The sequence below is a fragment of the Ascaphus truei genome, chromosome 20 (genome assembly GCF_040206685.1).
Source record: "Ascaphus truei isolate aAscTru1 chromosome 20, aAscTru1.hap1, whole genome shotgun sequence".
Classification (NCBI taxonomy): domain Eukaryota; kingdom Metazoa; phylum Chordata; class Amphibia; order Anura; family Ascaphidae; genus Ascaphus; species Ascaphus truei.
In genome coordinates, this window is record NC_134502.1 from 7,816,509 (window position 1) to 7,839,809 (window position 23,301).

The window sequence follows — 23,301 nt, forward strand, 5'->3', positions numbered from 1 at the left end:
TCAAAGGGTTAACTGGGCTAAGACCCAGAACAGTGATTTAACCCCTGTAATGACATGTACATGTGTATTCCCGTTTTATTGTAACACTAGCTGAGAGACCCGGCGTTGCCCGGGATGTAATTTTGGGGGGGGCGTACGACAAGGGGGGGGGAAGCCTAACCCTAACAGCTAGGTGGGTGACTGAGTTGACTGAGTGTGTGGGTGGGTGGGTGACACTTGACTGAGTGGGTGGGTGGGTTGGTGACTGAGTGGGTGACTTTGGGTCGGTGACTGGGTGGGTGACTTTGGGTCGGTTTGACTTTGGGTCGGTGGGTGGGTGACTTTGGGTCGGTGGGTGGGTGACTTTGGGTCGGTGACTGGGTGGGTGACTTTGGGTCGGTTTGACTTTGGGTCGGTGGGTGGGTGACTTTGGGTCGGTGGGTGGGTGACTTTGGGTCGGTGGGTGGGTGACTTTGGGTCGGTGGGTGGGTGACTTTGGGTCGGTGGGTGGGTGACTTTGGGTCGGTGGGTGGGTGACTTTGGGTCCATGGGTGGGTGACTTTGGGTCCATGGGTGGGTGACTTTGGGTCCGTGGGTGGGTGACTTTGGGTCGGTGGGTGGGTGACTTGGGTCAGTGGGTGGGTGACTTTGGGTCAGTGGGTGGGTGACTTTGGGTCCGTGGGTGGGTGACTTTGGGTCGGTGGGTGGGTGGGTGACTTTGGGTCGGTTTGACTTTGGGTCGGTGGGTGACTTTGGGTCGGTGGTTGGGTGGGTGAGTTGGGTCGGTGGGTGGGTGAGTTGGGTCGGGGGGTGGATGACTTTGGGTCGGTGGGTGACTTTGGGTCGGTGGGTGGGTGACTTTGGGTCGGTGGGTGACTTTGGGTCGGTGGGTGGGTGACTTTGGGTCGGTGGGTGGGTGGGTGACTCTGGGTTGGTGGGTGGGTGGGTGACTTTGGGTCGGTGGGTGGGTCGGTGACTGGGTGACTTTTTCAGGGTCGGTGACTGGGTGGGTCAGTGACTGGGGTCGGTGACTGGGTGGGTCAGTGAGTGGGTAGGTGGGGTCGGTGAGTGGGTGGGGTCGGTGAGTGGGTGAGTGGGGTAAGTGACTGGGTGGGTGGTTTTGGGTGAGACTGGGTGGGTGGGTGAGTGTGAGACTGAATGGGTGGGTGAGTGTGAGACTGAATGGGTGGGTGAGTGGGAGACTGAATGGGTGGGTGAGTGGGAAACTGAATGGGTGGGTGAGTGGTAAACTGAATGGGTGGGTGAGTGGGAAACTGAATGGGTGGGTGAGTGGGAAACTGAATGGGTGGGTGAGTGGAAAACTGAATGGGTGGGTGAGTGGAAAACTGAATGGGTGGGTGGGTGAGTGGGAAACTGACTGGGTGAGTGGGTGGGAGACTGACTGGGTGGGAGACTGACTGGGTGGGAGACTGACTGGGTGGGAGACTGACTGGGTGGGAGACTGACTGGGTGGGAGACTGACTGGGTGGATGAGTGGGAGACTGAATGGGTGGGTGAGTGTGAGACTGAATGGGTGGGTGAGTGTGAGACTGAATGGGTGGGTGAGTGTGAGACTGAATGGGTGGGTGAGTGGGAGACTGAATGGGTGGGTGAGTGGGAGACTGACTGGGTGGGTGAGTGGGAGACTGACTGGGTGGGTGAGTGGGAGACTGACTGGGTGGGTGAGTGGGAGACTGACTGGGTGGGTGAGTGGGTGAGTGACTGGGTGGGTGACTGACTGAGTGGGCGAGTGGGTGACTGACTGGGTGGGTGAGTGGGTGACTGACTGGGTGGGTGAGTGGGTGACTGACTGGGTGAGTGGGTGACTGACTGGGTGGGTGGGTGACTGACTGGGTGAGTGGGTGACTGACTGGGTGGGTGAGTGGGTGACTGACTGGGTGGGTGGGTGACTGACTGGGTGAGTGGGTGACTGACTGGGTGGGTGAGTGGGTGACTGACTGACTGACTGGGTGGGTGACTGGGTGACTGACTGAATGGGTGACTGAATGGGTGGGTGACTGAGTGACTGGGTGGGTGACTGAGTGACTGGGTGGGTGACTGAGTGGGTGACTGAGTGACTGAGTGGGTGGGTGAGTGGGTGGGTGACTGAGTTGACTGAGTGGGTGACTGGGTGGGTGACTTGACTGGGTGGGTGGGTGACTGGGTGAAAGTGACTGGGTGGGTGTGTGGGTGGGTGACTGGGTGGGTGACTGGGTGGGTGGGTGACTTGACTGAGTGGGTGACTGAGTGAGTGGGTGACTAAGTGAGTTTTTGGGTGACTAAGTGAGTGGGTGGGTGGGTTACTGAGTGGGTGGGTGACTGAGTGGGTGGGTGACTGAGTGAGTGGGTGGGTGACTGGGTGGGTGGGTGACTGGGTGAAAGTGACTGGGTGGGTGTGTGGGTGACTGGGTGGGTGACAGTGCGTGGGTGGGAGACGGTGGGTGACTTACCTTGACCCCGTGGCATCTGGCTGGGGCAGGAGGTGAGTTCAGGAAGCTGGGGGGGGGGCAAGAGTGGCAGGAGACCCGCGCCGCGCTTACCCTCCGTCCGGGAGCCGGCACACGTGATGGGGAGTCCCGCGCCGCGCTTCCCCTCTCCGGTAGCGGTGCACGTGAGGGGGAGTCCCGCGCCGCGCTTCCCCTCTCCGGTAGCGGCGCACGTGAGGGGGAGTCCCGCGCCGCGCTTCCCCTCTCCGGTAGCGGCGCACGTGAGGGGGAGTCCCGCGCCGCGCTTCCCCTCTCCGGTAGCGGCGCACGTGAGGGGGAGTCCCGCGCCGCGCTTCCCCTCTCCGGTAGCGGCGCACGTGAGGGGGAGAGCAAAAGGCCCGCGCCGCGCTTCCCCTCTCCGGTAGCGGCGCACGTGAGGGGGAGAGCAGGAGGCCCGGGCCGCGCCGCGAGGGGGGAGGAGCCTGGAATTTGCTGCTGAGCAGGAGGGCCGCGGCGCACTGTGAGGGTGATGGTGCGGCTGGGGATGTTGCGGAGCGTGGGGATTTGGGTGAGGTGGGGGGAGAGAGTGAGGGGCACCGGGAGAAGAGGGGGGGGGTGTGTGTGTGGAAGGTGAGCTGCGGTCCAACTGACGGGGGAGAGTGAGGGTGTGTGTGTGTGTGTGTGTGTGAGGGGGTGTGTGTGTGTGTGTGTGTGTGTGTGTTTTTGCCCGTCACTCTGCCTCAGGCCAATGAGAGGTGCGGGGGCGGGCAGGCCAAGGGACCAATGAGATTGCCGCTAGGGACGCAGACATACAGTGCTTTCAGAAATATATAGTAGATCTGGTCTGCAGCACACACACACTGGGATCCATCCGGGAGCACAAGGGTTAATGGTTGTATAGTGATTATAGCCCTTTGTGTAGATTTTCCCGCCTTTTCAGGCACCATTTTGCAGGTTCCCATAGGCCGCCATTAGGGCTCAATGCTTCTTAATGGTGAATCTTGCTGTGGAGTCCGGTTCCTGAGAAGACCAGCAGATGGCGTCCGAGAGGGAGAGCGGCGGTTTCCCATTGAAAGTCTATGGGCTCATTGAATTCAATGGAGAAACCCTCGAAAGAGCTTTCCAGGAACAAGCTGGCTGCCGTTCAAACCGCTTAACCGCAAAGCGGATACATTTTCAATAGGAGAGCTTTGATCACTTACAGGTCAAGTTCAACGACAAGTGGCGTGGGAATAAACAGTTCTAGGGCCCCTAGGAATAAAATTCTTTCTGTCCTTAGTTCCTAGACCTCCCCCCACTCGACCACAACCGGGTCCCCGTATCCTGGACCCCCGATAAGGGTCGAACCCATAAGAGCAGGCCGCGCCATAGGTTCCAATGGCGGCGGCCGAACCGGCTCAGGAAAACGGCTAAGTGTGAAAAGCTGAATTTTGGTATTCCATAGCTCCGGTTCCGGAGGGTCCAGAGAGTCAGGGTTTGGGGTATCTGTAGCCACTGCTCCGGCATCGCTGCAGAACCATCCTTGACCCTCTGAGACCAACCCAACGGAGTATGGACCCCCTTGAAAGTTCGGGATTTTCCCCATAGACTCCAATGGCGGCCAAACCCCATTGACCGGCTACGGCGGAAAACTCCCATTGACTTCAACGGCGGCATCGCCCCGTTGAAAGTCTATGGCGGGGATTCCCATAGCCGCCAACGGCGGCGGTTTGCCATTGAAAGTCTATGGCGGCAGAACCCGTTGTTTTCAATGGAGATTTAGTGAAAAAACGTGATTTCTTTTAGCGGAGATTTTTGTATTAAAATGAAAAATGAGTTAAGGTGCATTTATGTAACTCCGGTTCCGAACGTCGTAGCACGTCGCCTTTTGGACCATACGGTGTCCCAGTTCCGACATTGAGAACTGGGAAGTTTGGACCTGCTGGACCCAGCGGAACCGGATATTTTAATACGTTTATGTTTTATGTTTAATACTGTATCCCAAGGTATGGATAGAACCCCAAGAAAATTATTTTGCATGCCAGGATAGCAGATGGCCCTAGAGGCGACCCAATGTCTAGGACTTAAGTATTGTTCAAAGGGTTTTGTCACCCTCCCTGTTTATGTGAGGGCGGAGAAGGCTCAAACCAGAGCGGTTTTTAAGTGTCCCATTTAACACCTTCAAACAAAGGTTTTCCTGCCAGAGATCCAAATGGGTAGACTGGCTGGCATTCTATTTGCATATGTGGGGCTACAGAAATGAGACCCCAGAGTTCTACTGCGCCTGTGCCAGCTAGCAGGGGGGCATGTATTAAAATGTGTTCCCACGTTAAAGATTGGCTGGAGGTAATTGAAAACCAATCACAGGTAATTAATGTTAAGGATAGAGGGACAAAAGGTTTATAAACTGCTGTTCCCCCTATATCCTATGTCTTCGTTTGCTGATAGGGTTACCTGATATAACCTGAATGATTACCTGATTGCTGAGAGAAATGCTACATCATACTTCTCATTCCCCAACCCCTAAGTAAGTGTACTTCTTGTCTGTTGCTGTATTATTCGTGTGTTCACCTATCCAAAGGAATAAATATACTTTATTATATCTAAGACTCGCTTCAGTTCAGACCCAGTGATAAATATATATCATGTTATATATATTTATGTGACCTTATACAGCCTGCCATAATCTCACCGTGACAGTCAGCTCCTTTAATGTTTTTGTTCGTTTATGAGACATGTGATGCGAGAGTTCCTTCAGTTTTGCTTGTAATTTATGTATCTTTGAATCTCTCTCTTTTTTGTCTTGCCGCTTGTTACGCCGGTGCTGCCCGCAGACCAGACCCATCCCCTGAGCTGAAGGGGGAAGTGGTAATACACGCACCCGCAGCAAAGGGAGCGTGTCAGGAGTGTGGTATAAAGTGTTGCCAGGCCAGGTGTAGTAATGTAGACAATATTTGCCGGTACCGGTTGTAGAGATAGAGTGAAGAATGCCTTGCCGAGGTCAAAGAGTGGAGAGCGGAGATAGGTTGTAGTCCAAGCCGGGTTCGAGGTGTATCAGAGTGAGCGTTGTCCAAGGAGTGCCGAGATCGAGAGCCAGGGGGGGTAGTCGTACGAGCCGTGTAAGAACCTGTGAAAACACTAAGAGAATCCAGAAGTACTTCCATGCAGAGACTATGTCAAGCAAAGACTGAGAGCAGAGAGGAACTAGATAAAGCAAGAAGGTCCAATTAGGAACGAGGCGGGACAGGAAGAGCTACAGGGAGACACTGCAGATTGGTGCAGGCATAACAGGCCAGGTGAGACTTGTTGGTAACCTGAGTATGCCCGTGCGGCCTGTGAGGGCGGAGCCTGAGGTCCGGGGGACGGGAAGAAGAGTGTGCAGAATGAGCGTGCTCCATAACACGTGTACGCGTGTGGACCGAGCCAGTGGATGGTGCAGGTGTGCGCGGGAGGGCGTGGGCGCGCCCGGCGCTGAGCAGATGAATCGCCGAGGGAAGTGAGTGCTCTGTGTGGGGAGCGCGGAGAACGCCGATTCCTGACACCGCTATACCCATCAAAAAGCCTCTAAGTGTTGCCTTGTGGGCCTCCCACAGTGTGGTTTGTATTGGGACACTATCCTTATTTTCTTTGGAAAAGTAGCCTGTCTCCTTACTAATTGTCCGATAGATCTCTGGTACCTTTGATAGTGACTCATTTAGTTTCCAATTTGCTCCAGTTTTGTCTAGACCAATTCGGGAGCACCGCAGCTCTATCGGTGCATGATCTGCCCATGAAATATCATGGATCCCTGTATGGGAGATCTTCGGGACCAGTCTATTGGACACAAAGAAGTAGTCGATCCTGCTATAGCTGTCATGTGGATGTGAAAAAAAAATGTGTATCCCCTCTCTCCCTGGTGCTGCTCTCTCCAAATGTCTTTTAATTGGTTTTCTCTTAAACCCCTAATCAATGTGGCAGTGTCCCCCTTTCGAGCTTTCTTTGCTTGGGATGACATGTCCGTCTCTGGATCGAGGGCTCTGTTAAAATCATGGGATCATTTTCGCAAGGGGCGTATACATATTTGCTACCGTAAAGTGTTGGCCCTGTATGGAGCCCACCAAGATTATATACCTTCCCCGTTTAACTTCTTTTAGTTTGTTCCACACAGAAAGAGAGTCTATTGTGAAGCAAGATTGCTACTCCCTTCTTTTTGGCTGAGGCGGATGCCAAGAAATAATGTCGATAGTTCTTGTCAAAGAATTTAGGAAAGCTTGTTCTAGTGAAGTGGGTTTCCTGTAGCAGAATGATGTCCGGCTTTTCCCTCTTATAATCTGCTAATGCTAGCCTTCTCTTAATTGGGCTATTGAAACCTTTTACATTGTGTGATGGCATTTAACATTCTATCACGATTTGCTGTGACCTTTGCTTACCCTGGGCTGCCTCAGAGCAGGGTGATTCTTCTTCTCCTTGAACTGCCTAGTCTTTCCTCGCTTAATCTCTGAGTCCTCGTTCACCTGCTCCTCCAGGCCAGGGGGGGGAGGGAGGGGGGGAAAGGGGTCACACAGAGACGGAAACATGGGGCAGACAAACATATAACAGAACATTTCTTTGTACGCTTTGTACCTGCCGACCTCTATCTCCTTTTCCCTTGGTGTAAGACAAGGCTCCGAGCCTAACCAGAGCCCTGTCCAGCTACCTGGGTGATACCCCCACCCATTCCCCCAAGGGACTTGCCTTGAAATCTGGTAAAGACCCCCAATGTCCTGTTACGGGCGCATGAAGACAGCTGGGTAGGCTACCTTCGCCCCCCCCCCCTGCATACTACCTAACCAACCCATATATTTAGCATGACAACCTTTATTGAACCCTTTACCTTCTAACTCTTCCCTATTAACTTCTTATTACCAATCAAACTGTCTAAAACAAAATTAACATAAACTTTCTTGGTGTAACTGGAAATATTTACCTAAGTCCTCTAACTGCCTTAGAACATCATCACTCCCAATAGCTTTTGTGTCTTGTTCATCTGATTAATCTTGGCCCTCTCAGCTTGTTGCTCCTATTGTGTGTATCCCTGACCCAAGTTCAGTACCTTTATTAAACCAAGGATCGTCAAGAAGCAGACAAAGAAGTTCATCCGCCACCAGTCAGATCGCTATGTCAAGATTAAGAGTAACTGGCGTAAGCCCAGGGGTATCGACAACAGAGTTCGCAGGAGGTTCAAGGGACAGATCCTGATGCCCAACATCGGTTACGGGAGTAACAAGAAGACCATCTGTCCCCCTCCTCTTCCATTCCAGACTTACTATCTGACCTCGTTCTTTCAGAAACTCAATGAAGCTCATTTCCTAACTTGCTGTTCCCCTCCACCCCATCCCTTCTCCCCCCCGCCTACCCTATTTCCTTTCTACTATATCTCTGCTTTCCCATTCCACTGTCAGCCTTAATTTCCCTGCATTGTTATAACCCCCTCCCTCCTCCCCCCCCTAGCAGCAGAGTGCGCGAACCACCACCGGGTACATTCAATCCGATCTCCCCTTGCCCCCCCCTTGTGTCTGCGCCCGCCTGGAGCCTTCTCATAGTCTCTGTCCATTTCTTCATTGTTGCTCCTGCAGCTGCGATGTACACCAGTCTCACCTTCCGCTGTTCATCACTTCCTCTCGAGGTCGCCGCGCCCTCACACCGCCTCATGACACCTGCTCTTGCTTGTAGCTTACCGAAGGTCTCTCCAAGATGGCAAAGAAGGATCCCAGCGGTCACTGCTAGCCTTCCGTAGACTCAATCAAGCGTTATCTCTTTGATAAAGTCCCTTCACGGGATGAACAGCGTTAGAGGTTCTTCCATGTTTACTATTTTGAACCAATAAAGTTTTTTTGAATCAACTACGCTTGGTTGAGTCTACGGAGGGCTAGCAGTGACCGCTGGGATCCTTCTTTGCTATTACTCCTTACCTTATCATCTGGAGCACGCAAGACCTCACCGCAGCAGGAGACGCAGCCCTACATAAGATTCAACGGCAGATTTCACGGACAGCCATCTGATACAGACAGCACTTCGTGTGACACGGGGATCTGGTAAGGGCAGCAGTTTCTGTTTATCTCTTGGTGATTTACTCGGTGGAATGTGTCTCTACGTGTTGCTTTGTATTTCATCAGTCACTGCTTCATAGCCCCCAACCCGGTTTAGTCAATACACGTGTGTTTGGGTATAATCCTATTTATATTCATTTTATTGACTGCTGCAGTGTTGTGGTCACCTTCGTTCATTATCACACAGGACATTACGGCACTGTTTGCTGTGTAGCAAGTTTTTGCAGCATCGGGACACTTGTGGGGTCATACCCTTATTTTCTCTCCAAGATGGCTCCTTCTGCTGTCATGGCCATTCCTGCCTTTTCTTGTCTTCTCCATGGATTCATCCATCATGGCGCCTTCTATCAGTCTATCTGGACCGGCTTCTCTGGTGAGTATTGTTTAGTTTGCTGGAGACACAAGCTAGGGCCATGCCCTTTTAAGCGGGGGGCTGTAGGATTGAATAATGAAACTCTGTCTTTAAATGCTTAATTGGTGTCAATCAAACCAATTAAGCTGTTGTTTCCTGCCTCCCTCGTGCCGTGTGCTTCACTTGTCTCCAGGGCGGCTCGGGTGAGGATCTCTCATCGGTGTGGTAAGTGAAAGCATTTTTTATTCCTAATTTCTGCAGGAATTCCTCCCCATCTTCTAGGTTATTTACAGAGAAGGCTTTTCCGTTCTTGATTACTAACAAGCTAGTAATATAACAGTGGATCTTTCTCTCAAAATCTTTGTGAGGGGCTGCAGTCTCCTTCGCCTGCTTAGCGTTGTTGGGGCCCGATCCTGCAAAATCTGCAGGACAGCTCCCTCATAAGTGCAAGATGTGGTGCTCCGTGTTAACCTGAATAACGCCTCTTGTTTTGAAATAATGCAGTCTTATTACATCCTTTGGCATCTCTTCTGGCATTAGCCTTGAATGTAGGGCCCTATGGCACCTATCCATATGCAGCTCCTCCGCAGTTCTCTGGGAGCATGGCTGCCAGCCATTTTACCACATGATCCTCTATATCCGTGACCGACTCAGGGATTCCTCGCATCCTAACAATGTTTCTTCGGCCCCTGTTTTCCGAATCTTCTTGCCTCTCAGCTACAGTGATGGATTCCCTCAGATGATGGGTGACTGACACATGAATATGAAATGGTGAGTAAATTAAAAGAACTTTATTAGGAGAATATCTCAAATATTAAAATAAGTATGAAGGTCAACAGACCTAACGCCTATAGAAAAAACAAGCGAATTTAAAATAAGGCTGCTCTCATTATAGGGGATTCTTTTCTCTCTGTGCATTTGTTATAGCATTGCCCCTGATTGTAGCACCTTCAGTGCGGCTGTAGCGAGGGCCATTCTTTCCTTCCCTCCCTTTCCTCTCCTCCCCCCTTTACCTAGTGTTTAAATTGCCTGTCAGCTACCTCTGCAATTTGGGTTTGCAGGTAAGCAGTCATTTTCTCATTTTTTTTTAACGCTTTAATGGTGGTGTCACGTTTGCTTTCTAAGTCTCCAGTCCTGTCTCCAATACTGTTTAAGTCCCTTCTTAATTCTTTCACCTCTGCCTGCAGAACAGATTTCAGATCATTGTATAGCCTATTAAAGTCACTTCTCCTCACCGGCTGCTCCTCAGGGCAGTCACTCTTCTCCCCTCCTACCTCCTACTCCGAGTCGGAGCCGTGGCTGGAGACCGGTGTTGCTTCTCCCTCTGCTCGCGCCATCTTTGCACTTCGAAAATAATGCTTCAAATCCGCCTGGTTTTTCTTCTTCTGGGACCTCGTAGTCATCCCTGAGTGATCCCAAGCCTAGCGGTATGCTTTATTTAAGTTTGTTTTGGGTTCTCTGTTTTGCTTTGTTTTTATTGCCGACGGGGAGCGAAGCTATAGACTCATGCAACCATACTCCTTGCCATCGCGCATACGCCTCCTTTGCTGTGAACTTTTAGATAAATACACAGTAATTATTCTCTCTTGAGTCGGGATGTGCATCAACAAACTTACCTGGACTAGCAGGGATTAATACTAGTTACTTGGTTGCCATAACTACCATTTGCTTATAAATACGAGACGTGACCACAACGTACTCGCCATTGAAAAAGCGCTCATGCGTGAAACGTACGTTAGGTGATCAGGTGGTCAGACGGAATGACGTTATCATGCGGAAGTCCCTGTGAATGCAGCCGTTCAACAAACACGGTGCTAACAATTCCAAGCTGAAAGCTGAAGACATGTGACACAGACACAGATTCGTATCAGCTACATTTGCATTTCATCTTTAAGGGTTTCTCTAAGGCCTCCGGCATGGTCAGCGCCCGTGCTGAGGAGCGCATCCGCTCGGCAGTGAGCCCCTGCAGCCGCAATGAGAGCGGCTTTAGCAGGGGCTCGCGCACGCTTCCCTCAGCCTCAGCGCACCTCCGCATGGCTGCAGTCACCATGGACTCGGCCTAAGAGTAAATAACTTACTCTTCCTCTTTGTTACAAATGTTATAACAGAGTTAAACAACGAGCATTTGATAACTGAGTGTGGTCACCATATTGCTACATAAAATGCAGTTGCTACATATGTATTCTAGCTTCACGAGCTCACTCACACGATATTATATCTTGTTATAGAAACAATAGCAGTACTCAATATTTAGCAGCTTAAACATTAGTGCTGTTTGAGAGTGGTGCATGTGCATGATTATGTTTAGCATTGCAGTATGGACTGCGTGTGATTATTAATAACAGCGCAATCTTATTGTATTACTGAGAGTGAGCTATATACTGCAGTCTCTTTAACGCAAACCATAAAGGGCTATAACGGGATACGATCTTAGAATCGTGCCCTGGGGACTAAAACTACACAATTAGTGTGTTCCTCTTACAGCAGATTATCCACTAAGAGTGGCTGCATGTTAATGTTTAATGATAATGTGCGATTATGATCATAATATGTTCGTCTGACACCTCTCCATGAATACAATACTCTCAGTGTATTAGCGTATCACATATACCCGAGAAATACTCGAGCAATAGCTCACTGAGTATACAGTGAGTCAGGGCATAGAGATACTGTGTGTGTTTGAAATACAATTTCTACTCTCTGTGTTTTAGATAATACAAGCCCACTATACACAATAAGGGCTGATACAATATTGCATGAGAAATATAGTCTATTTGCACTGAAGATAGTGTTTATACAGGATCTCTGATAAGACAGGATGTTATGGTCATTCTTTATATGACCAATAACCACTAACGTTGTGCTTCAATAAGTATAAAGGTTCTAAGGGCTGGTCATGGATTTTTATACCAGGTCCCCTCATAACAAATTTTTAAACTATTGACTATTAAAAGGTTTTTAACTAATATGACAACTTATCATTACATTGCTATGAGTGCATTCATTGGGGCTTCTTTTCTCTCTCTTTTTGCCATAATTAGGGTAATATTTTCTTACCTATAGACCAGAGAGTCTGGTAATTCTCCATCATCACATCTTTGTAAAGTTCCTTCTGTTCTTCTGTTAAATAATCCCACTCGTCCTTGGAGAAGTAAATTGCAACTTTATCAAACTCAACTGGTTCCTGAAACAGAGAATTCTCCAATTGTTGTTGTTTGTTTGTCAGGAAGAACAATATCATCAAAGCAGCTGCTGGCATTTCTGAAAGCCTCTTACTGTTCAATAAAGTACCGTATTGGCCCGAATATAGTGCTATGTTTTATTCCAAAAAATGTCCTTCTGAAAACTGTACTCATATTATATGCGCAGCCTAAGGCCCGGGCCATAGAGGTGTGGGGAGAGCGGAGGCGCGCTAACGCTGAGGCTCGCCTGCTTCAGTCAGCGCGATTGCACGAACTTGCAGGCGAGCCAGCGTGCGCGGGGTGAGCCGGGGGGAGGTGGTTGGAGGCGGGGCAGTGACGTCGCTGGGCCAATCGCCCGCGACGCACTGACGTCAACGTCACGGTGCTGACATCACGGCGCCGTGACGTTGACGCCGCTGTGCTGTGATTGGAGGTTTTCAGCCGACAGCGCGCTGAAAAACAGCTTGGTGCTCGGCTGAAACCTCCAACTCCTCAGCACGCCTGCGGACGCTCGCGTGAGCCCCCTCTCAAGGCATCCTCATTGAGGATGCAGGGGCTCAGCACGGAGCGTCCGCACGCCTCAGCACGGCTGGTCCATCTATGGACGCAGCCTAACACTTTTTATTTTTCAAGTAGAACACCTTAAAAACTTTAGGGTCGTATTATGTACGAGGCCGTACTATATTCGGGCTAATACAGTATGTCTTGTGGCTTCACTCAGACTCTGCAATCAGTATATTAGTGTATTCCCTGCTAGATTAAATTATCTGTCCTACTATTAGGGGAGTATCTGCTACAGTATGTTACTAAACAGTTATAATGTGAGGCTAAAATATAAAGTAGTATCAACAACAGAATCAGTCTGTATAAAAGCTTATAATTAATACATAATGATCTGTTGTAAATTGTACATAAAAATATGAAATAACAGTTTACAGAGAAAAATTAATAGAAATATAACAAATATAAAACGGCACAATTTCTGTGCACTTTTGTCTTCTCGTTTTTTGATGCTAATTTGTACATTGCTGATAAAATAAACCTGTTCATTTATTTATGTGAAACACCCAGCATTTTGTACTTGCTGGAAGATTATAGTAGGAAAGTATCGTCAATTATTGGTTACCAAAAGGCCATTAAAATGGACTGAAATCATTATCCATCAAACTTGTTTTTTTATCTGTTGATTCTTCTACCTATTAAGTCAAAATGTTTGGAAGTTTCAAATGTTTCTTCAAAATCATGTTATTATATGTTGCACAAATCAGATCTCCGAGTAAACACTGATTAATATTTCATTTGCAACAAAATGCGTATACAACATTGAAACTATAATGTACTGCAGGAAAATTAACATGAATCAAACATTTAAAAAAAAGAACAAGTAAACATAATTAGTACAAGTTAATTTAAATGCAATCTAACAAAGAAAGTCGTGCGAAATAAATCTCAATATAAATACAACATCAAAGTATGAATTGTATGAAGTGATATTTATTTAGCTAAATACTCACCATCTGGAGCTGGTTCATGAGCTGGAAGACAAAGGGACATGTTGTACAAAGATGATCACAAACAGACTGATAAGAACTGTATCAGCTCCTGCCTTTTATACCATGACCTGCTGTGTCCTGGTCCCTCCTCCACCTCCTCTGTCCAATAGGGAGCTCTGGTGAAGATCCCTGACCAATCAGAACATTGGAATTGGCCACACTTAGCTCTGCCCCCTGACTGCAGCTTCTCAGGGGTTTCCCTCCCAATAGACTTGTTTCCCAGGGGCTGCTCAGTTCTTTAGGTTGCTATAAATCATGGTATTTGTTGCTATTTTGTCACTTTGATAAACTTGTTATATTATACACAGTCATTATTATATTTCCTGTTCTTGATGCCTTAATAGTGTTAGTTGTGTGAGGGAGAGGATAACATTGTGACAATTAATGCTATTCTCACCTAATGATTCAGGACATACAGGATATGTAAGGATTATTTGCACAATAACTGTACAGCTGAGTGCTACAGTGAGACAAGATGGGGGGGGGGGGGGTCATTTGACTCCGGAGACAAGGTAAGAGGGCGGGGGGTGAAGAGCAGGTAGGGGGCAAGGTTTGCGCATCCCTGCCTTAGAGTATCACCCCATAGCTGCCAGAAGGGATAGGTTCCCAGCTGTGTTCCATATGGGGGAGCAGAAGCTATGTTAGGGTGATAGGGTGGGATTCCTCAAACGTGAGGGCACTGTCACGGGAGACCAGGTACTTACACCTTTTATCCTGGGATCATATCATTAAGCAAAATAAAAATGTTAAATAAATTGCGTTTATTTCTTGGAAACTGACACACAGTGAATTACAATAATACAGGAGAAAACAACACACTTACTGGGGTTTTGGGCTGAAAAACGAAACTTCTTTGATCGAAATAAAGTCTTTAACAAGTCCATTGGAAATGGTGCTGAAAGTAGGACTTAGAAAATATTCTGCTCTGCCGTCCTGCAGCCGCTTCCTTGCTAGCTCCGCAAGGCTTCTTTGGGCTTGGAGTCACAACTTGGATATGTCTTGGGATCCCTTTCCTGGGCTGGCTACTAACTTTGTTATAACATTTGCAAAGCCAGTCCCACAGCATTACTGCCAACCCACAAGCGTGTGCACTTTACTGCTAGCCATTCACATGTTTGACAATCTTGCGACGTCTGGCACCTGAGCTTCAACAAAGCAAAGGGGCCGGTGTGAAAATCGCCATCTTACCTACTTGTCATGCAGAGGCAAGGTGCCTCTCAGTCTAGGGAGGTGACTACTGGCAGGAAGAGCCTGTAATCAGCCCAGGACTTGGACACTTAACTCAGCCATCCTGCACCGATGGCTGTTCACACTCCTGGCAACAGGTGTCACTTTTATCTATGGACTTAGGACAGACTTACTGGCACCACACCCTGGTGGCCCATCAGCCCCCTGGGCAGTCCTGCAGTAAAAGGACCCAGCTTATGTTACAATGTATAAGTATAACATATTGTTAAACATACCAGATTTAATAAAATATACTTTATACATTTTCTTATTAAATGCCCTAAGTCTATTGGTGTGAGAGATAGAGTGAAACCCTGAGCTGTGTTACCCCACTAACCACATCCCTTACACTCTGCAAACGTAGACTTTTAATTTTAATAAGAGCCTCACAGTCTTATACCTGACTGGAGAACCCCCTGAACCCCTTATACCAGGGTTAGAGTTATCTGGAACTCAGGGAAGGGCTGGGGAGGGGGAAGGGAAGGAATATACCCTCGCAACTGCTGGAAGATACATCTGTGGTGCTACAATCAGGGGTAGATAATGAACAAATACTTGTAGAGAAAAAGAACCCCAACGGAGAGCACTCAACAGTGCACAAAAACAGTGAAGGAGGTAGTGTAGGATGCAATGTGTATATTGAGTAAATTAAAATATCATTTATTGGAGTCTTAACTCAATTAAAATAAAGCGGACACTAAGTACCAGGGTGATATGTGCTAGTAGGCCAAAAAAGCGCAGCGAAAATAAAAGGCACCAGACTCGTGTGTTAAGTGTTGGCTCTACCCTTGATCATATATGCAGGGTAAAGTCAGGTGTTATGAACAGCCACAGGTATCTGCGTAATAGGTGTATAGATAACAGATAGAACCCCTATCTACTTAGTTACATGAACCAAGTTAGTATATACCACAGTGGGTTAATGTAGGGATGAGCAGATCACTGCTTAAGTCCCTGAGTGGTGCTTCTTGTGTCAAGACGCCATAGTGGTATAATATCACACACACTCGCTATAAGCTCCCCCCACGTCAGTCTCCTGTGGGGGGGGGGGGGATAGTATATAATATTGGCAGAAAAAGAATTGCTGCAGACCTGTGAATAGAGAAAATGTAGATCACAAGTAGTGTCTACTAACACTTGAAAAAAATAAAAAACAACACGAGGTACTGGTAGCATAAAACTGGCAGTAACCGCGACCAAATTGTAACAAACATACACACTTCTGCTAATGCCTGTTCTGTGACACACCAGGCATTAGCAGAAGTGTGTATGTTTGTTACAATTTGGTCGCGGTTACTGCCAGTTTTATGCTACCAGTACCTCGTGTTGTTTTTTATTTTTTTCAAGTGTTAGTAGACACTACTTGTGATCTACATTTTCTCTATTCACAGGTCTGCAGCAATTCTTTTTCTGCCAATATTATATACTATCCCCCCCCCCCCACAGGAGACTGACGTGGGGGGAGCTTATAGCGAGTGTGTGTGATATTATACCACTATGGCGTCTTGACACAAGAAGCACCACTCAGGGACTTAAGCAGTGATCTGCTCATCCCTACATTAACCCACTGTGGTATATACTAACTTGGTTCATGTAACTAAGTAGATAGGGGTTCTATCTGTTATCTATACACCTATTACGCAGATACCTGTGGCTGTTCATAACACCTGACTTTACCCTGCATATATGATCAAGGGTAGAGCCAACACTTAACACACGAGTCTGGTGCCTTTTATTTTCGCTGCGCTTTTTTGGCCTACTAGCACATATCACCCTGGTACTTAGTGTCCGCTTTATTTTAATTGAGTTAAGACTCCAATAAATGATATTTTAATTTACTCAATATACACATTGCATCCTACACTACCTCCTTCACTGTTTTTGTGCACTGTTGAGTGCTCTCCGTTGGGGTTCTTTTTCTCTACAAGTATTTGTTAGAGTTATCTGGGCATGCACTGGGCACCCCCCTGAGACTGGGGACCCCGGTACTGTTCTGGGGATACCTTCCCCCATATCTTTATGGTTGCACATTTTACACACATTGCATAGCAGTACATGTACAACAGGCAGGACTAAAGAGCTGACACTCTAGGACCCCAAACACAGCTCACGGGCAACCAAGTGGGCTCAACCTTTATTAGTGAGCCTGGTTACCCCCTCTCTGTCACAGGCACCCTGCCGAGTCCCAGTGGGAGCAGCCACATGTATCCAGGGTGAGCCAGGCCTTATCCGTGACAATGTACACAGGAAAAGTATGTGCCTGTTTGGGGAATGCGGTGTGGGCGTCTCTCAGGGAAGACGTCATCTGTTAATAACGTTTTATACGTTCCTGGTGCCCTTTTCTTCCATTGTTCTCCTTGCCAAGAGCCTGCACAAACCTTCTGAGAAGAACAAGGTAACCTGCTGCACACCCACAAGTATCTCTCTACTTACACAGACAGTAACACAATTGGGAGTGTTATATTTCTGGTGTGAGACCTCCTTCTCCTTTATCTGGGGGGTGGGGGGAGAGGGGGGTGTTACATAAGTATTATTTGCAAAATAACTGTACAGCTGAGTTTTAGGGTGGGACAAAGCCTGGGGGGTTTACAACTGTGTCACGGTGCATCTGTGACACACACACACACACACACACACTGTGCATTGGGAGCAGGGGGGGCTCTGTATAGCTCCGTCCTCGGTCAATAGTTGAAAAGTGCAAAGCACGTGGATCACTATTGTGAACATGATAAAAGCGATCCAACGCGTAGGAAGGATCTGGGGGGGAGGGGGTGTTGCATAAGTATTATTTGCCTAATAACTGTACAACTGAGTTTTAGGATGAGACAAAGCCGGGGCGGGGGGGGGGGGGGTCACGGTGGATCTGTGACACACACACAATGCACATTGAGAGCAGGGAGGGCTCTGTATAGCTCCGCCCCCTCTGAATAGCTCCGCCCCGGTCAATAGTTGAAAAGTGCAAAGCACGTGGATCACTATTGTGAACATGATAAAAGTGATCCAATAGCATCATATTAGGTTTCATTGTTGGGAACATGCTCCTATTCCCAGGGACGTGTCCCTTCAAATAATTTTAATCAAGTTCAATTAGTATTAATGCAATATTTAAGCAGCGTCTCATTTGGCCAGGCGTTGTTATGTGTTATTTTGATCGCTGTGGCGGACGCTGCAGGGACGAGAGCCCTCCCCTCAATGGCGCCGGGCCCGCTGCGAGGGGGGGTCGCAGCGCTGCACCGGGAATTTCTCCGGCTCGCAATAGAATTGAGAGCAGGACTCGCGACGAAGCGCTAGGTCGCGCCCCCCAGCGGTTCAGCCAATAAGGGCGAACCTGCCGGGTTACATCACGGCCGCGCCCCAACACTCTCCACCGGTCTTTCCCCCTGCAGACCGGGGAATCGGCAGCACGCGCCGCCATCCTTGTGGGCGCGCGTGCAGCGGAGGCAATGAGGCCGCAGCCTTAGCGTCTGCGCGCGCTGCCACGTGTAGGACGCCTCAATGGTAGATCAGCTGCTCGGAGGCTGGATGTGCGAGTCTTTCCACCTTAGCGTCTGCGCACTCTGCGCGTGCAGGACGCCTCCGCGGTAGATCAGCTGTTGAGCTTTTCCTGTGATTTTTATTCTGTGATCCCCACATCCCCGAGTGCTGCGAGCCGCGGGTCCTGGGACCTGGTGCACCGGGTCATATCAGAATCACAGGTTTGGACCTTCGTGCTCTCACTGGGACTATATGAAGCTCAATTTTAATATAGGTTTGTGATATGTTTATGTGTTTTTTAATACACCTTCTGCCAGTCACTGTGGTTGCTGTGTCTTTTCTGTTGTCTGGTGCTATCCGGGGGACGTCCAGCCTCCTTAAAGGCAGAGCGCCAGTAACCACAAAGACAGAGCATGAACCCAGCACTTAGCAGGTTAATATCAGGACAGGCTCTCTTAATTAACTCAGCTGGCTCGTTAGAGACCTTTAATAAGCCTAAAGTGCGCAGGACTCTCTGATCCAGGAAGCGACCGGCCAGCCTGGCTGGAGAGAGACCGCCCGGTCAAAGAGAGACCGCCCTGCGCCACTGAAGAGACCGCCTTGCGCCACTGAAGAGATCGCCCTGCGCCACTGAAGAGAGACCGCCCTGCACATGTACTTCCCACCCACCCCTCCCCCCCTATCCCAGCCAGGAGGCCCACAGGTAAAACTGACGTCATACTGAATGTGTGTTATTGTTGGTAAGGGGCTGAGCCTCCAACCCACAGTTCTTGTGTTAGTCAGCGCTCCACATGGCGCTAGGTATGTTTCTTTTGGTGAAACATAAGCTATATTTTCTGCTGTTAAAATTTCGGCTAATGAAAAGCCTATATTATTTTTCCCCTAATATACATTTCCTGTTTTACCCTCTGCATGAATCTCCTACATATGGTGTGAGAAGTGGGGTGCAAGGTGGCCCTTGAATTTCAGCATCGTTTAGGTTAAATTGTAGCGGAGACTGGTGAGAGGCAGGAAGGCCGGACAGCAGGAGGTTAGCGTAATCGAGAAGGGAGAGAATGAGAGCCTGCGTTAGAGCTTTAGCAGTGCTGGGTTTGGGTTCTGAGCTTACAGGGGGTGTGTGCTGGATTTGGGTTCTGAGCTTTATCCTTGATAAAGTGCGATCGCACACAAAACGCTATCAGGGATATGTTTGTCATCTAAGATGGCCGCTGCCATGAAGCAATCTGGACCATCTCCCTTCCTGGCAAATCTTGCCCTCAGTCACCAACAGGAAGTGACTTCAAGCACACTGAAGCAAGCAAGGCCACCTTGCTTCTTGGCAAATCCTGCCCTCAGTTGTTTGCCTCTACCTCGGCATCGGACCTCACTACCCTTTGCCTGCCTCGACCTCAGACCTGACTACCCTTTGCCTGCTGCCTGCCTCGACCTCGGAGCCGACTACCCTTGCTTACCAGGCCAAGGTCAGTGTATTACTCCCTACCTCTGCCCTGTGGGTCCGTATCCTGTTTGCAGTCAGCAACGTAACACGCCATGCAATGGACCCACAGAGGTCGGGAACACCGCCCCCCCACCTTGGATCGTCCGGAGGTCCCTCTTGATGGAGGGGCGCTATGGGGCCCTGGACGCGGCCAGCGCCCACTTTCTAGTGCCTTGCACCCTGGATGTTCCTCACCTGGATTTCTGCCTGTCCCCTTTTGTTCCTGTTATTGCATGCTTTGTCCTGCCTGGACTTACACATGGACCCCTGCTTGTCCTCTTTTTGCTCCCCGGATATTGGGACATTTCTGCCCCCATTAGAGAGGTATAGAAAACCATTGCAGGTAGTTTAGGACCTGCTGAAGAGGGTTTACCGTGACGTGGTAGCAGGCTTAGAATGCTTTGTACAAAGAATTTAAATAAAGAACCCTTACTTTGTATTTAGTGCTGCTTTTCACTTTCGCTCTCAATGAGGATTCGGCTGTCTTTGTGGTTACTGGCGCTCTGCCTTTAAGGAGGCTGGACGTCCCCCGGATAGCACCAGACCATGGAACTCTGTTCCTGTGAGTTTCCAGGTTGTTCTGTTTTTAAAGTCTGTTCATAGTTCCTGTTCCGCGTACCGTGCCTTGACCGCAGCCTGGACTCTCTTCTGACCGCTCCATGGAAATCTGCCCGGAACCCAGCCTTGCATGCCGCATTTGTAATAACTTTCTCTTGATTGTTTCCCCCCAAGCCAAAAGTGGATGTCCGGAGTCCGATCCTGAAGGGGAGGATACTACAAGGGATCTGTTCGTCACCTAAGATGGCCGCTGCCATGAAGCAATCGGGACCATCTCCCTTCCTGGCAAATCTTGCCCTCAGGTCACCAACAGGAAGTGACTTCAAGCACACTGAAGCAAGCGAGGCCATCTTGCTTCCTGGCAAATCCTGCCCTCAGGTGCCGACAGGAAGTGTCTTCATCCCCACTGAAGCAAGCGTGGCCATCTAACTTCCTGGCAGTATTCAGGAGGGGTGAGTGGGGGGTGCGGGGCGGCGTGGGGACAGTGCGCAGGTGGAGAGAGGACGTAAAGTGGGTAAAACTTACCAAGGTGGGTGTGCTGGTCAGGCGACGGGTATGTGTAGTCTGCTGAGGGCTCAGTTTAGGCTTCAGAGTCTCGGGTGACAGTCTCAGGGGGTATGGTGAGTCTGCAGGGTTGAGACTCTGTGGCAGTCAGTATGTGTGTGTCTGTGTGTGTCAAAGTGAAGTAGGTGTGTCTGTGATGTCAGCGTACCTCTTGGCCAATGAGACCCATGGGGGGCCGAGAGACCAATGAGAATCCCCACATTTACTAACAATCACGCAAATTTCATATCTATGATATCTCTATGATATCTCTATATTACTTGGCCTGAGGGAGAGGAAAACTCTCAAAAGCTTGCCCTATGACATAATAATATGTTCTTGTATAGCGCTGCTAGTTGTACATAGCGCTTTACAGAGACATTTTGCAGGTAAAGGTCCCTGCCCCGTGAAGCTTACAATCTATTTTTGGGTGCCAGAGGCATAGGGACATGCACAAGGTCGCAAGGAGCCAACACAGGGAATTGAACAAGGTTCCCCTGCTTCAAACTCACTGCCAGTCAGTCTCTTTAATCACTGAGCCACTTCCTCTCCCATAAATTGTTAGTCCAAATAAAAAAAAGGTATCACCCAATACTGAAAAATCTCTCTCAAAAGACAGGGGTGCCCAATGCTACATCCAATTGTCAAAACATATATGGCAATAAGTATAAAGTTTAAATACTTAAATTATAATTACTTGGTTATTTAGTTAAACCCTTTGGCCAAAGCGTCATAAGCCTGCATACCAACATCAAGGTATAAGCAAATTAATGCAGGTCCTACACTACACTGTGAACCCTTCCTTTTTACGTCTGTATGAGGGGAAAGAACCATAGTAGATCCTGTTCTTGCAGCAAAATGAAAATACCTCCCAAGTTAAAAAGGTGAGGAGTGAGCTCTGGGGGGAGGGGCCACCTACCTCCAAACAACTCTAAGTCTGTGTTATTAATGTTTTACCTGGTACAGGGTTACTAGTTCAAACACCGATATATTGTTTTCAAATCTAATTGCAGATAGATACATATCTTACCTTCTTCAAAGAAATACAGCCATATTAACGCTTCATTATCAGATATATTTCAAAATTGTTATATTTCTAAATTGCGCCGGATGCTATTGATAACACAATATATAAATATTTGTGTATATATGTATGTTATCTTATTCTTAGTGAAGTGAGATCTCGATCCATAACATCTATGTGAAACGTTACACAACCTGACACATGTAAGGGCTGTTATATAGTGTGCGGCCGTGCGCGCCTGTGCGAAGGCACGTGCACTTGCCGCACACGTTTTTGTGTATATACTGTGCGCGACTCTGTGTGTGTTTTAAAATAAATAAATAAATCCTGCAATTTTTTTAATACGTTGTACAGATATGTACACACATACATACACACACACACACACACATACACTCATATACTTACAAAAATTTTTTTTTTCCCCTGTCAGCCAGTTCTACTCGTCTTGCCGTGCGCGCAGCGCCATTATAGAAAGGCTGACTGACGTCAGCCAACTAAATTTCCGCGCCCTATAGAACGGGCCAAACCTGCATCGAAGGCCTTTCCCTCATATGTAAACGATTGGCTGCGTTCAAATAATATACCGCCCCTAACGGTCCTGTTATCTCATGTACGCAGCGCTCACCTAACTAACCGCCTGACACATATATAGGTGATATAAGCCATATTACTAAGCAGCGCTACTCCATAAAACATTCTGACAAAATCATATGCATAGCAGCACTTAGTATATCTGGCCCATAGCAATCTACTCCAGGTCACACACAGTAGCACTGGGCCACCTCATCCCACGTGTGACCGGCTCCCACTGTCCCCCTCCTCCCCACCTCATCTCACGTGTGACCGGCTCCCACTATCCCCCCCCCACCTCATCCCACGTGTGACCGGCTCCCACTCCTCATATTATAATATTATTCCTGTTACAGAGACTCACCCAGTGATAACTTCGGGGGGACTCTTCCTGTCTGCTCTAACCACTTCCGGTCCCGTGGTAATATCTCCCCCCCCGGTAACAAAATCCCTGCAGTAACACCCCCAGTACGGCGGCTCAGTGAGATCAAACAGGAGAGACATGCAAAATCCTCTAGCGGTTACCATGGAAACTGACACAGCACGGGAGTGCTGATCAGGGGGGGAAATCTGTGACTGGGGGGGAATCTCTGTGACGGTCTCTGTGACTCGGTCTCATTCATTGCACATCTGGGGGAAGTTTATGAGATCTCTACTCACATGCTGACCGGACTTCAGATCAGAGAGCAAGCTGGGAGGTATATAGTATATACAGCCACTAACCTAAAGCTGGGAGGTATATACAGTATATACAGTCACTAACCCAAAGCTGGGAGGTATATACAGTATATACAGCCACTAACCTAAAGCTGGGAGGTATATACAGTATATACAGTCACTAACCTAAAGCTGGGAGGTATATACAATATATCCAGTCACTAACCTA

At 48.6% G+C, this 23,301-nt stretch overlaps 1 protein-coding gene across 1 annotated transcript in view; it reads right to left on the bottom strand.

The window, feature by feature from the left end:
* Positions 1-22,951, bottom strand: part of LOC142471211 (uncharacterized) — a 43,197-nt gene extending 20,246 nt beyond the window's left edge. The window contains exons 1-3 of the mRNA XM_075578007.1: positions 22,780-22,951; positions 13,501-13,521; positions 11,862-11,988 (exon numbers count right to left, since the gene is read on the bottom strand). Of these exons, the coding sequence (XP_075434122.1) occupies positions 11,862-11,988; positions 13,501-13,518 (145 nt within the window). The 5' untranslated portion in view covers positions 13,519-13,521; positions 22,780-22,951. The remainder of the gene's footprint in view (positions 1-11,861; positions 11,989-13,500; positions 13,522-22,779) is intronic.
* Between the last annotated feature and the right edge of the window lie 350 nt (positions 22,952-23,301).